This window comes from Mus caroli, chromosome 6 (assembly GCF_900094665.2).
Source record: "Mus caroli chromosome 6, CAROLI_EIJ_v1.1, whole genome shotgun sequence".
In the NCBI taxonomy this organism is placed as follows: domain Eukaryota; kingdom Metazoa; phylum Chordata; class Mammalia; order Rodentia; family Muridae; genus Mus; species Mus caroli.
The window spans coordinates 32,998,947-33,013,946 of record NC_034575.1 but is presented as its reverse complement, the minus strand read 5'-3'; the positions used below and the strand labels follow the sequence as shown (position 1 = coordinate 33,013,946).

Genomic DNA, 15,000 nt, shown 5'->3' with positions numbered 1-15,000 from the left:
GCACTTGGTTTTAAACATTTATATTAACATACATCATCTAGGTAAAACTATCTAAAATACACTAGATACAACATAGATCATTCAGAAATGAAATTCCTTTTAGGACATTGTTTTTTAAGTTCATGTAGGGCAAGGCATTTTGTGGCACACCTTTAATGCCAACACTTCAGAGGGAAAGGGAGGCAGATCTGTGTGAGGTCAGGGTCAGCATGGTCTACAGAGGGAGCTGGAGGACAACCCGAGTCAATAGTGAGACCCTGTCTAAAAAAAAGTTCATAGAATTGTTTAGTTATAGAATCACACTGGCAATAACCAAGGAGCATTAATACAGAGCTGTAGGTCCTAGAGCTTATGAAGTACTTCCCACTAGAACTGAGCTAATAGGAACACATCCGTGGCCTACCTCAGCTGCTTTGCCGTTATAAAGGCGAAAGTGATTGCAGGCCTTAAGGTTGAGGGCGATGGTACTGTCAGGAATCTGCTGAAGGTAAACAGCCAGGACTTCTTGAGACACATCATAGTAATCCAGTTTGTAGTAGCAGAGGGCCACATACACATTGAGGGCCAGGTATTCCCTGTAAGAGGAAAGACTCATGATGAAGTATATGTCACAGAAATGTCTAACTGCAAGGCTCAAGTGAACAATAAGGCAAAGCAGAGAGGCCAAGGATCTGCCATGGAAGGAAGAAAGCAAGATATAATCAGGACAGTGTCTTTCTCCTTTTGAGTTCAATGCTTGAATGTCTTTAAACCGGATTTGAGATACTTCTCTTTTATTAAAGTTTTTACTAGTATATATTAGTTATACATAATTGGTTTGTTTATGCCATTTTCACATACACACATGTATTTTGATGGTATTCGCCTTACATTATACTTTCTTGTCTCTTCACTCATCTCCTTCCTCTTTTTTTTTTTTGTGTGTTTGTGTGTGTGTGTGTGTGTGTGTCAGTGAGCTTAATCAGGGTTACTTATAAAGGCAAGGATGAGGGGTCATTTATAGGAACATGGGCAACTTCCCAGTGGACTTATAACCACAAACAGAAATGTCCCTCTCTTCCAACAGCAGCTATTGACTGCTTCTATTTCCCTAGGTGACGCCTCCTCCCCAGCAGCTATCAACTGATCATAAATTCTGAAGGAAGGGCAGAGCTTTGTGAGCATCCCCTACTCTGTACTGGGATTTGGAGCATTCAAGGGAACTCAAGATACCCAGAGGGCAGCATTCGTCAACACCCTTTCCTCTCACCTTCTTTTCTACTTTCTTCCCTAATCTAATCTATGTGTCTAACCATCTAAAAGGTAGTTTGAGAGGCACATCACATCCCTGTACAAAAGCAACAACGGTAGCTTCTCTACGAGAGGAAGCGACTTTTAGAGTCATGGGCTTTTAACCAGTTTTACAGAACCAGAACAGAATTCTCACTGAGGAAAAGTCCTCAGATCCAACCAGAAGGCAGTCGTTGCCCCATGACATTGCTACCACTATTGCACTTGTGGGCAATCTTGCCTAGCATGTTGGTAGTTTAGCACACAGCACACACAGCCGAGGAAGAATGTTGACAATTTTCTTCCAGCAATTGGCATAGAACCTTCCAGCACCGTGAAAGCTAGTCAGGTGTCTTGGTTTGAGTGAGAATGGATCAAATATGCTCATATAGATTTGAATTCTTGGTCCAGAGTTGGTGGAACTGTTTGGGAAAGATTAGAAGGTGTGGTCTGGTTAGAGGAGGTGTGTCACTAGGAGAAGGTTTTGAGGTTTCAAAAAGCCCAAGTTCATTCTCAATTAGTGCTCTCGCTCGCGCTCTCTCTCTCTCTCTCTCTCTCTCTCTCTCTCTCTCTCTCTGTTGTTGTCATAAAATGTAAACTCTCAGCTATCCCCACCCCCACCACCATGCTCTCCACTCTCATGGAATCGCCCTCTGAAACTGTAATTAACCCTCAAATTAAATGCTTTTATAAGTTGTCTTGGTCATGATGTCTCTTCAGAGCAATAGAACAGTGATTAAGACACCAGGAGAGGAAGCTTCTAGCTCAGTCCCAGCTATATTCCTCTGTATCTTGCAACAAAAATATGTGACTCTTCAATACTAAGACATCTAGTTCTAGTAGGTAACCAAAAGCAATGGCAACATCCTGTATTGTTCAGGGGCCTTTAGGGCCTTCCTGGTCACAATTCACAGGGATGTAGCCCACATTTGGAAACTGGGATTTTCATTTAATAACAAATATGTCTGTACCCCATGTATGAGCCTGGTGCCATGGAGGCCATAAGAGGTGTCTTCTGCCTCCTAAGTAGTGAGATTACACTAGTATGATGCCATGGCCAGGCTTAAATAATACATTCTTTTTGTTGATATTTTATAAATTATTATTAATTTTTAAAGATAGAATCAAGTGGAGGGGTGAGGTTGCCATCCCACAGTCAAAAACTCTGACCCAAAAACAAACAAACAAACAAGCAAACAAACAAACAAGCCAGGCGTGGTGGTGCACACCCTGTAATCCCAGCACTTGGGAGGCAGAGGCAGGTGGAGTTCTGAGTTCGAGGCCAGCCTGGTCTACAAATTGAGTTCCAGGACAGCCAGGGCTATACAGAGAAACCCTGTCTCGAAAAACCAAAAAAACAAAAAAACAAAAAACCCAACTCTGACCCTGAATTGTTCTTGTCTGAAAGAACTGCAGGAACAAAAATGGAGAAGAGCCTGAGAAAAGAAGGTCCAGTGACAGGCCCAAACTGCGATCCAGCTCAGGGAGAGGACCCAAGGCCTGACACTACTACTGATGCTATGAAGTGCTCACAAACAAGGGCCTATCATGATGGCCCTCCAAAAGGCCCAACAAGCAACCTGTGACCCCTGTGGTTGAACTGGGGAAAAGCTGGAAGAAGCTGAGAAGGAGGGTAACTCTAGAGGAAGACTGGCAGTCTCAACTGACCTGGATCCCGAGATCTCTCAGACCCACCAAACAGGCAGCATACACCAGCTGATATGAGGCCCCTGACACATACAGCAGAGGACTGCCGGGTCTGGACTCAGTCAGAGAAGATGCACCTAACCCTCAAGAGACTGGGGGCCCCAGAGAGTGGGAAGATCTGGTGGGGAGGGAGGGTGTAGGTGGAGATATCCTCTTGGAGATGGCAGGGGTTGAGGGTGTGTGGAACAGTAAGAGGGTGGACTGGAAAGGGGATAAAGTCTGGATTGTAAAAAAAGATTAAAGAATAAGAAAAGGATAGCATAGAAAGTAACAAGTTTGAAATTTCCAAAAATTTAAATTTAAAAAAATATATACATAAAATAAATATATATTATACAGTGATCAATAAACACATCCGTTTATATATTTTACGGGAATTTGGAAGGCATTTAAACGGCTCCTTACAAAGGAGGGATGCCAGTGAAAAGGCTGAGGCCAAGCATGAGGGCACGCCTTTAACCTCAGTACTCTGCAGGCAGAGGCAGGAGGAGATCTGTAAGTTCAAAGTCAACCTGATCTACATAAGAGGTCCACAACAGATAGTAAGAACCTGTCTCAAAAAACAAAGGAGCTGGAGAAGTGGCTCAGTGGTTAAAAGCACTGCCTCCTCTTCCAGAGGACCCAGGTTCTATTCTTAATACCTGCATGCAGCTCACAACCATATGTAACTCCAGTTCTAGACAAGGTGATGCTTTCTTTTGTCCTCCACAGATACCAGGCACACATTTGATGCACATACATGCAGGCAGAACACCTATACACATAAAATAATAAAACTAAGAGCAAAAACAACCAAAGAAAAAGGGTAGAGAAAGTCTGATGTGAACAATATACAAGGCATTCTTAACCTCATTGGATTATCAGTGAGATGGATTTGAACACATGGTCGTACTGGATCTAAAGGCACTAGGTTCTAAGCCAAACTGGGAACAAAGAATAAAATGACAGAGATTTAAAGTGATCAGAAAAGAGCACAGACCTGTTGTCCAGCAGGATCCGCTTGTATATATCAATAGCTTCTTGGTAATGGGATCGCATGTAGTGGATTGAGGCCAAACTAAGCTGGTCTTCCTTGATATCCTGAAGATTCTGATGAAAGTTCATTAATTTCTTCTCATCATTAAACTACAATTGTGAGAAAAGACAGGCAGAAATTCACATTCAAGTGAGAGAGAATCACAGGTGATGGAGGCCTGAACACCGCTTTGGCCCTGCATCCCTGTTTTCTTCATCTCTTAGCTCCTTAACTTGTTGGGCCTGCTGTAGAGGAAGATGACAACATCTCTGAAGACAGAGCCTTGGGAACAGAAAGGCCACACATTACAGCTATGGTTTATTACTTATATCTCCACCCTATTTATTTTTCCCCTTCTTATGTTTTCTTTTCTCTCTTCTCTTTCTTTCTTCCTATTTCTTTGCCCTCACCCCTTGACAATTCTTTGCCTGAAATTAGGAAGTTTTAGTAAAAGTTTTAAAATTAAAATATAAATTCTGGGAAAGACCACAACAATTGAAATTAAGAACTAAGTACATGGATGGATTTAATACATGATTAGACATGGCTCCAAAAAAATTAGTAAGAAATTTCCTCAAAGAATAGAGAGAAATAGAAGTGTTTACTTGTGACACAATGAAACTGTTTGCATAGGTACATATTATTGAAGCCCTACAAGGAATGAACAACAACAGAACGAAAAGGGAAAACCCTCAACAACCAAAAAACCTTCAACATGTAAAGAACATAAGCTATAGAAACCTATCAAGTACTATTAAAAGTATACATAACAACAAGCTAACAGAGGGCAAACATGGAAATTTTTTAAAAAATCAATGCAAAAAGGATACAAGGAAAAAAAGAGATGGCATTTTGATCATCTGGGACAAATAAACAGAACAGTCAGATGGCAGTTACAGGCCCTTGTGTGGTGGTGTGTGCCTTTAACCCCAGCGGCTAGGAGGCTAAGGCAGGAAACTTATGTGTCTGAGGTCATCTTGAGCTGTGCAGTAAGTTTTAGGTTAGCCTGCACAACATAGCAAAATCACCTCTCAAAGCCAAGAGCAGAGCACATGAACAGCATGCACAAGGCCCTGGGTTTAATTCTTAACACTGTAAAATAATAGGAACAGTTAGGTTGTAAAATTTTTAAATGCATATATTTTTTTAAGTTTTTATTTTTTTGGTTTTTTGAGACAGGGTTTCTCTGTATAGCCCTGGCTGTCCTGGAACTCACTCTGTAGACCAGGCTGGCCTCGAACTCAGAAATCCACCTGCCTCTGCCTCCCGAGTGCTAGGATTAAAGGTGTGTGCCACCCCGCCCAGCTAAATGCATATATTTTTATATGCTACTTGTTTGTGACTTAATTAGCTTTCTATAAAACAATTTAGCAACATTAACAGAAATTTCCAGTTAAGTATTTCCACTGCTGTTGGCAAAGGGAAGAGAGGAAAATGCTTTTAAAGCGAGAAATGTGGAATGAGAACATGGTTACCTTGTGAGCCAGATGGAACAGTAGGCGGTTTTGGAGCCGGCTTTTTGGAGCTGGGGGAAAAAAAGAACCATGTTGTTTGATAAACATGGGGTTTTAAAATAACAGCTATCAATATGCACTGAAATTAGGCTGGAGAGATGGTTTAGTGGTTAAGAGCACTTCTGTTCTTGCAGAGGACTAGGTTCAGTTCCAAATTCACTCATGTGTTTACAACTGTTGTAACTCCAGTTCCAGGAGATCTGGTGCCCTCTTCTGGCCTCCAAGGGAGCACACAGGCAAAGCACTCACATAAATAAAAAATCTTGGGGGAAAAAGCTCAATGGTCTATGAAACTTAGTCCCTTGTCGGGATGAGATGAGTCTCAGGTGGACTGCCCCAATTCTAACCTAGCTCTACGTGTCTGCTAGAATAAACCATCTGGTCCCCACCTGCAGGGCTGCACAAGAGCGAGAAGGCAGCTAGCTGTTCTAAGTCCTGCTCTCCACTCCGACTTGTACCCTGACACTGCTGTGATGTCCTACAGCACAGCAGTGCACACGCACAGCCTGGTCTGCCTCTGCGCCGTGCACACCCTGAACCAAACACTGGTAAGAGTTCTTGCCACCTGAAAACACACATGCATCCACCCACATTTTGCCATTCACCCCAGGGATCTTTATCAATTCCTCCTGAAATCCCCCCTTCCAGAATTAAACTCCCACATTTTCCTAGATCCAAAATTATACTCTCATGTTTCCCTGGGATCTTCTACCCTAGTTAAGTGCCACCCTTAAACAGGCAGCTAAGAAAAAGGCTAAATCCCTTTCAAGTCCCAGTCTTATTTGTAGTCTTGTCAATTTTCCAATTCTGGACAACCAATTCTATATCTCTTTTCTAGAACAATATCATACATCAATGCATGAAGAAATGAAAAAGGCATGTGAGTAAAGAAATGAAGGTGGCTTCTGCACGCATCCTCCATGTGCCTACCAACTGTCTCAGTACACAGTCTTACAAACATGACAGGTAGTGTCCCAAGGGACCTGGTGATTGATTACATTTGGAAAACTTACACTAGTGTATATGAAAAATGGGGTACAAATTAAGAGTCATTTTAAGTTCCCCATTTTCCTTGAAAAATGGGTAAGTTTTATACATATAAACATGAATTCTACCCTGAAAATCAAAACAATTTATTTTGGTGGTGGTGGGAACAAGGTCTCTCTATGTATCCCTGACTGTCCTGGAACTCACTCTGTAGATCAGGCTGGCCTTGAACTCAGCCACCTGCCTCTGGTTGCAGAGTGCTGAGACTAAAGGCATGTGCCACCACACCCACCTTCCTTACAATATCTTTTTTTTTTTTTTTTTTTTTAAAGATTTATTTATTATATGTAAGTACACTGTAGCTGTCTTCAGACACTCCAGAAGAGGGAGCCAGATCTCGTTGCGGATGGTTGTGAGCCACCATGTGGTTGCTGGGATTTGAACTCCTGACCTTCGGAAGAGCAGTCGGGTGCTCTTACCCACTGAGCCATCTCACCAGCCCCCCCTTACAATATCTTAATCAATATTCCCTTGCCCACTTTCTCTAGGTTTCCTTAAGTCTCATTTGATTTGCTCTCTAATTCTCTTTCATCACAAGTCTGCTAATGACTGTTCATTGGCAACTCTGACGAGCAGCTTCTAAGGTGGGGAGTCCGCCAGCCTCTTCAGGTGGGGATCGTTAGGCTGGCGTCCAGGCTTCTCACTGTAAGCAATAAGTCCCACAGCAGAGTAGCCGAGCCAACGCTCCTAACCACTGCCCTCATCTGAGGGCCACCTGTGGCACCTTGTAAAGCCACCTTGCCCCATCTGATCCCAGCCAGGGACTAACTTTCACAGCTATTGAAGTTTATGAATAGCAAAGTTACTTTTCAGCTCTCATGCCTGAGGTTTAGTTCTGTAGTAGAGTACTACAAGTACAACAAGCATTTGGCCTTGGACTAAGTCTCCAGCACCCAGGAAAAAAAAAAGCAAAGACTGCAAGACTGGATTTAAAAATAAAGTTTCAACTGTAAGTTGAATTATCTATAAGACACACACATTAGAAGCAAAGATAAAAGTAGGTACAAAGCAAAGACTCACCATAAGACAGTAGGAATTACAGCAGTGAATGGGCCATTAAGTCAAAGTGATATATAAAAAGCTCACTTTACCTTTAAACCCAGCAGCTTCTGCTTGTTTATACATCCCAAGAAAAAAGTAGGTGCAGGCCAAGTTCACCCACACTTCTGGATTGCAATTTTCCTCCTTCGTTGCGTTTTCATATTCCTGAAACAGACATTTGGTGATGGTCGTGCTCGACAGTAAAGCAAGCGTCCATTCTCTAGGAAGGAGAGTTCTCTCTCTCAGAGTAGCTCACACTATGGGGCTCCTACATCCTCTCAGCCGTTATCTACAGGAAGAGGGTCCGCTCATGTGTGGTTCTACCCAGACAGGCCTCTTAGACACAGAATTTACACTTTGTTTCTTGTATGTAATATTTACACTTTGCATTTTCCTCATTTTTAAAATGTCTTACTTAGAAGCCTTCAGAAATTAAAACAACTGAAATATATTTAGCTAACTTAAAAAGACATGCAGCTCGAAAGAAAGAAAGAAACAAACAAACAAACAAAAAAGACATACAGATGGGACTTCTGGAGAAATGGCTAAGAACACTGACTGTTCTTGCAGAGGACCCAGGTTCGATTTTCAGCACCCACATGACTGCTTACACTCATCTGTAACTCCAGTTCCAAAAGACCCAATGTCCTCTTGGTCTCTACAGGTACCAGGCATGAACCTGGTTCACATACACACATGCAGGCAAAACACTCATACCTATGCACCTAAAATCAATCAATCAATCAATCAATCACTTTTTTCCTTTATTCCCCACCCCCTTCCCTTTCATTCCAGCCCCGCTGGCTCTGGCCCATAGGTTTTTTATTATTTGTTTTTCATTAAGGATGGTTGTGAGCCACCATGTGGTTGCTGGGATTTGAACTCATGACCTCTGGAAGAGCAGTCAGTGCTCTTAACTGCTGGGCCATCTCACCAGCCCCAATCAATTATTTTTAAATGACTGTGAAATGCAGAGGTATAGCTGAATAGTAGAATGCACACCTGATATGTGCCAGACCCTGAGTTCAGTCTCATTGGAATGCTAACATGTTACAGTCTCATTAGCATACATGTGAAAATGAAGGGCTAGTAAGATACAGACTCATATGTCAGACCATTTTATAAAGTTACTTTTGGATTGTATTTAAAATCATTTTATAATACTAACTTATATTATACATAAATGATACTATCAAATGTGTTAAATACTCATACAGTATATTAGAGTCCTATACCTAGTCATAGTTTTTGGGTTTTATACAAGTATTTTACTTTACACATTATATAGCAAAGTGAGAAGTTAAGCAGAAAATTTCTTTATAAATAACTGCCATTTACTTATTTATTTATTAATTTATTTTGAGGCAGGGTCTCTCTTTGTAGAACTGACTATGTAGAACTGACTATCCCGGAACTCAGTATCCTGAACTCAGAGTAAGGTCACTCTGTAGACCAGGCTGGCCTCTGCCTGCCTTGGCCTCCCAAGTACTGGAATTAAAGGTGTGCACCATCACTGCCTGGCTGTTATTTTTAAAAATTAACTTACAAACTAGCACACTTCCCTACAGGATTTTCATGGATAGTTTTAACTGACCCTCCCCGCCCCTCCTTCTTTAGGCTATCTCTGACTCCTCCCTGCATACCCTTCCAAACACTCCCAGCCACAGGTATTCCCTCCTCTAGTTTCACACTGAAGCAGAATAAGGTAGAAAAGACCAGTTATTAGATTCTGATACAGTGACTGATTTAGTGACTTATGTAGAGCACTGCTTGTGCTACCTATCTGCCAGCATGATTTCCTGTGCACAGCTGAAATAACTGGCTGTTGCCCTTAACAACCTGCTGCCTGCTGCTGACTGTCATTGCAGCTTCTGGCTTGCCTGCACCACTTCATGGTTTTAGAGTATGAAATGAGAGTATAACCTGGACCTGGGGCTGAAGCCCTTCAGGAGCTGTCTTGGCTTCAGTCCACCAGTGACAGCTCCTCTCGTCTACCCTCACTGGTATCAGAGTGCTTATTCCAAAAAGATTTCCAAACAATATTCCATGTGTTCAGTGACCTTCCCCACCCCTCCCTGAATCAGTGTGGTAAGAAGGATCAGTGGATGCCTGTATTAAAAGACATAGGGCTGGGGAAGGCAGATGGGGCAATTGCTTTCCTTTTACTTTGTTTCCTCCTGCATTGCTTGGCTGCTACCATGAGTATATACCATATAATGTCACTGTAAACACCGGTTGGATTTCCCCACTAACCTCCAAAGCTCTCTTGTAGTCACCCAGGTGAAAAGCACAGTATCCAATCCATAAGTTACTGTCGTCTTCTTGCTCCCCAACATGGCGCTTGAACTTCACATTCACATTAAAATTTCATGAAAAAAACAAAAACAAACACAATTTTATTAGTAAAAGCTTTGGGGTGTTGGGCTTGGCTTGGCTTGGTAAAGGTATGCTGAGTTACTGATAAACACACCGAATGCTAATAGAGGCTGGACAATACTCGAAGCTCAGCTAAGCCAGCACTGACAGGAATCGGCACAGTAATGTTCTAATTGGCATACAACTCCATCCCCCCCCCCCGCCCCCCAGATATTCCGGATTTTTTTTCTGTGTTTGTTAGCACCTTTCTCCAGAAAGTATGTGAGTTATCTAATAATTCTGGATGATGCTCAAAAGCTATATAAATAACCAAATAACCAACGGTTAGAGGCCTAGCAATGCTTCTAAGATCTTATGGCTGCTCCCTGTGCTAATGGGACTTAAATTCATGTCTGCCTCCAAAGCCCAGGCTCCCACCACTGGGCTCTGCTGCATCCAATCTCACACTTCCATCTTATTCTGTTCACATGTGCACACAACACAATATTAACAATTCATAAACCTTCTCTGAAGACAGGCCATGAAAGCATCCTGTTAGCCTAGTCAGGCTAACTTACAGACTAGAAGAGCTAAAGATGTCCAGAAGACAGCCTTTTGCGTCCATTATAAAAACTTAGGGGGCTGGAGAGATGGCTCAGTGGTTAAGAGCACTGACTGCTCTTCCAGAGGTCCTGAGTTCAATTCCCAGCAACCACATGGTGGCTCACAACCATCTGTAATGGGATCTGACACCCTCTTCTGGGGTATGTCTGAAGACAGTGACAGTGTACTCACATAAAATAAATAAATAAATCTTGAAAACAAAACAAAACAACCTTAGGAATTCCTCGGCTAATAATAAATAAATGTTATTGCAGAGAACAGAGCTGAGAATGATTCTCAGTTACCATGTGTCCTAGTTTCATTCATTCTACTGTGATAAAGACCCTGACTGAAACAACCTAGGGAGCTGGGCATGGGTGCTGGGCACAGGTGTAAATGCTTAGCTGGACATGGTGGAGCACATTCTTAATCCAAGCACTCTGGAGGCAGAAGTAGATGAATCTCATGAGTTCAAGACCTGCCTGGTCTACATAGTGAGTTTAAGGCCTGCTTAAACAGACATCTTGTCTCAAAGAAACAAAACCAAAACCCAGGGCTTCTTTGGGTGTAAAGTGAATTCCTTATACAGAGGTAATAGTGTATAGAATTGCAAGCAGGACAGCTTTCAAGTCCCTGCACAGACTTGCCTCAATACAAATGGCAACCAGGAATTATAGGCCAAATAAACCCTCAATGCCCCTAAGCTGTTTGTTTGTTTGTTTGTTTGTTTGTACTGTTTTTGGTTTGCTTTATTTTCATCTTTAATCAGCCCGGTACTTTTATTTTTAATTCTTGCTGCTCTTCAAGAGGACCCGAGTTCAGTTCCTAGAACCCTCATAAGGCAGCTCACAGCTTTATGTGACTCTAGGTCTAGGGCATCCAGTTCTTCTGGCCTCTGTGGGCACCTGCATTTGGGTGCACATACCCACATGCAGATACAAACTAGACATAAGTTTTTTTAATGTTTTAGTTTGAAAATGCAAGAGGAAATAAATGGGGATGGGAATGTTTGGAGGGGTATGCAGTAGGAAGTCAGAAGAGCGACTAGAAGAGGAGGGGAGGGGAGGGGCAATTAAAACTGTCAATGAAATGCTTTAGAGAAGTCTGCTAGTTTGTAAGCTAATTTTAAAAAGTAATGAGACAGCCAGGAAGTGGCAGTGCACGCCTTTAATCCCAGCACTCAGGAGGCAGAGGCAGGCAGATCTCTGAATGTGAGGCCAGCCTGGTCTACAGAGTGAGTTCCAGGCCAGCCAGGGCTATACAGAGAAACCCTGTCTTAAAAACAAACAACAACAAATAGACATGTACATGGTATTCAGTCCTCTGACTTGCACTGCTAGAAGGTCCTTCCAAGGCAACTCACCTACTGCCAAAGATGACAGCTGACACACGAGAGCTAAACAAGTGGACTCAATATCAAAGCACTAGCAAGACACATAGGGTTCTTCTTACATGTATGTTTCACTGAGAAACATGCATAAAACTAATCAAACAAGTAGTATGGACGGTTTCAGAGTTACATGACCGTAGATTCACATTAATGTGGCCGGTGGAAAATGTGATACAATAGGTTACAGCACAGGATAACTGGACCAGGCTGTCAAACTCTGCATCCCTTGGTGCACCCTGCACTCTTCTGTACCGAGTGCTTTCCACAAGCAGTTTCTCAAAGTTCAGCCTCCCAGGACAACTTTAGGTCAGAAGGATTTCTCAGACTACTTACCCAACATGCAGCTTCCTGTGCATCACTGCGGAGCTAGTGAATTCAAATCAGTAAAGCAATCGCCTAGAAACAGAAACAGCTAACTATCCTTGGTACTTCCAATGCATATTAAAAAGGGAGATTCATACCTAGCATTGGTTTAAAAAAAATGATCCTGCCATACAGACTTGAAATGCTTTATGGGTTTACAATAGTTTTAAACTGTAAATAGTAAAAATCACTTATTTGTTTTTACCAAAATGTAAATAGGAAGAAGTTACAAATCACCCAGTATTTATGGTAAATAATGTGTGAATTGACACTGTTAAATGTAATACTGTATTTTTAGGTTAGATTCACCATTTGTGGAACTAAAAAATAATAATTTTATGTGTACAAGTGTTTTGTCTTCATGTATGTCTATGCACCATATGTTTGTTGAAGGAAGCCAGAAGGCCTTGAATCTCCTAACATTTGAGTTACTAATGGCTGTGAGCAGGAACGTGAGTACTGGGAATTAAGGTCCTCTGGAAAAGCAGCCGGCACTTTTAAATGTCGCACCATCTCTCCAGTCCAAAATGTTTTGTATTTCATCAGGTTTATAGTTAACTTGGAGTCTGGAATATGCATCTGGCTATGTTTGTTTGGATTACCCATATTGTGCCCACCTGTCCCAATAGCATAGTAACCAGCATTCAACCCACCATCCACAAGACTGAGAAGTAAACTTTCCTTGGACATTACCTCCAATAGGGTAATAGCGCCAGTGAAATCTCTCTGCGAAAGTAGATCCTCTAGTTTTGGAATCTTCCTCCCTTTCTTCTTTCTTTTGTCAGTGTGCGGTGACTCCCCGCCCACAGCGGGTTTGGCCCTTGAAAGCATCTGTAAAACAAATAGCAAAGACTGTTCTATCAAAAGTCATTTTTAAACTGAGGGTAACAGCTCTCAGTCAGATCTACCTGTCACACCCTTACCATCAGATTCTTTTTTTATTGTGCATTTTAGTAAAAGGACCATTACCTACTACTGAAGGGGTACCGAATAGCTACTTCCAACAACTTTATCCATAAGAGACAAACACTCACGCAGCTTCTACTACCTAGGTCTTCCAAGATTCTTTTTTCCAGTTCACAGTCTAATATCAGGAAATGAAGAAGCAGGAGGTAACAGAGCATCGAGGTACATATATTTCTTCGCATCCCTCCCTATTCCCGGTGGAAACACTGGAGGGATAAAGGGATCGCCCTCTAGAGACGCACCTAGATTCTATCCAACAGTGCGTTGAGAACTCTAAACCCAGGTACAAACCTATTCAAAACCCCCCACCCTTACTATTCAGAGCCACTAACCATCTTGGCGTCGGTCCTGTGAGCCCCCGCTGCAGATAGTCTGCAAAGGCTGTGCTTCGGCGAGTTGCCACATCCACACAGCGAGCTCCGTCTCCACGGCAACGCCGCCAGGAGGCTGGTCCTTCTGAGAAAGGGCTCGCCCAAGACCAATGTCCTCAGCTTCTTGGTTCCTTGTGTTTCCGCAGCTGGAAGAGTAGGTGCTTCTCTCAAGGGAGCGGATCCTTGTTGTTTGTGCTGAGGATGAAAATGTGCTTGTGTCTCTGCTTAGGAATGCAGTTTAAGAAAAGGCGATTTAGAAGTACTATTACAACTAGGAAGTATATTTCAAACGCAAGTTTCTTGGGAAGGTAATTTTCAAGGACCACTTCCGTTTTGCCTAGGGTGAGAATGACAACAGCTCCGCTTGTCTCTTACTTTGTCTCTGTTTTCTGCTGGTACCTGCTGAACCAAAGGATAGTTTGGAGGCAGAAGTGATACCAAAATATTTCCTCGAGACAATGTTAACCCCAAAGATGGGAGGAGAAAGACCACCACCCCAAATCATCATGACCAAATTAATTAAAGCAAGCTTTTTTATTCGTGTACACGGACCGCTTCTCTCTAAGGCCAGTTTGGAGAGATCAGCATTGGATGTGAGGAAGACAGGTTTTTATAGATCATGGGGGTTGCGGGGGTGAAGTGGGGAAAACAGGAGGGAGAGGTGTTATAAGAGCAGAATATAACAATAACAAATTAGTCCTAACTACCTCCTGAAACAGTCATGGTTGCAAGGTGGGCATAACAACAGATAGCCATAACAAGGTAGTTATAAAACCTTCTGAAACAAAGGTAGAGTTGCAAGATGGTTCTAAACAACTTTTAGAAACAATGGCATGATTTGGCATTCTTGGAACGGTCAGTACAGAACCATTTGTAGTTAAGGCTATAGGTGAGGCATAGCTCAATCTGAGAAACAAAAGTTTAATCATAAGCAGGAATGAACCTAGTTTGTTTTTACTATAAGGTGACTTCTGTTTGGTTTGTTTTGGCTTTGATTTGCTTTTTGTTTTATTTTTCAAGATAGGATTTCTCTGTGTAATAGCCCTGGCTATCCTGGAACTCTCTTTGTAGACCAGGCTGGCTGGAACCCACAGAGATCTGCCTGACTCTGCCTCCCAAGTGCTCATGTTAAAGGCATGTGCCACCACACCCAGCTATAAATGGGCTTTTTAAGTCTAGGATGGAGGCAGGCTGGTTCTTCAACCCACCTATACACAATTAGAAACTATAAAAATGTGTGTACAATTAAAGCAAGAATGGAGTATTTACTCCAGAGCAGCATTAATTTAGTTGATATATATATATATATATATATATATATATATATAGTTTTGCTTTGTTTATATATACACATATATA

The 15,000-nt window shown here is 42.1% G+C and overlaps 1 protein-coding gene across 1 annotated transcript in view; it reads right to left on the bottom strand.

Moving 5' to 3' along the window:
• Positions 1-13,716, bottom strand: part of Ttc26 (tetratricopeptide repeat domain 26) — a 42,922-nt gene extending 29,206 nt beyond the window's left edge. The window contains exons 1-7 of the mRNA XM_021164800.2: positions 13,603-13,716; positions 12,998-13,135; positions 9,847-9,939; positions 7,644-7,758; positions 5,467-5,516; positions 3,956-4,101; positions 404-575 (exon numbers count right to left, since the gene is read on the bottom strand). Of these exons, the coding sequence (XP_021020459.1) occupies positions 404-575; positions 3,956-4,101; positions 5,467-5,516; positions 7,644-7,758; positions 9,847-9,939; positions 12,998-13,135; positions 13,603-13,605 (717 nt within the window). The 5' untranslated portion in view covers positions 13,606-13,716. The remainder of the gene's footprint in view (positions 1-403; positions 576-3,955; positions 4,102-5,466; positions 5,517-7,643; positions 7,759-9,846; positions 9,940-12,997; positions 13,136-13,602) is intronic.
• Positions 13,717-15,000: the final 1,284 nt, after the last annotated feature.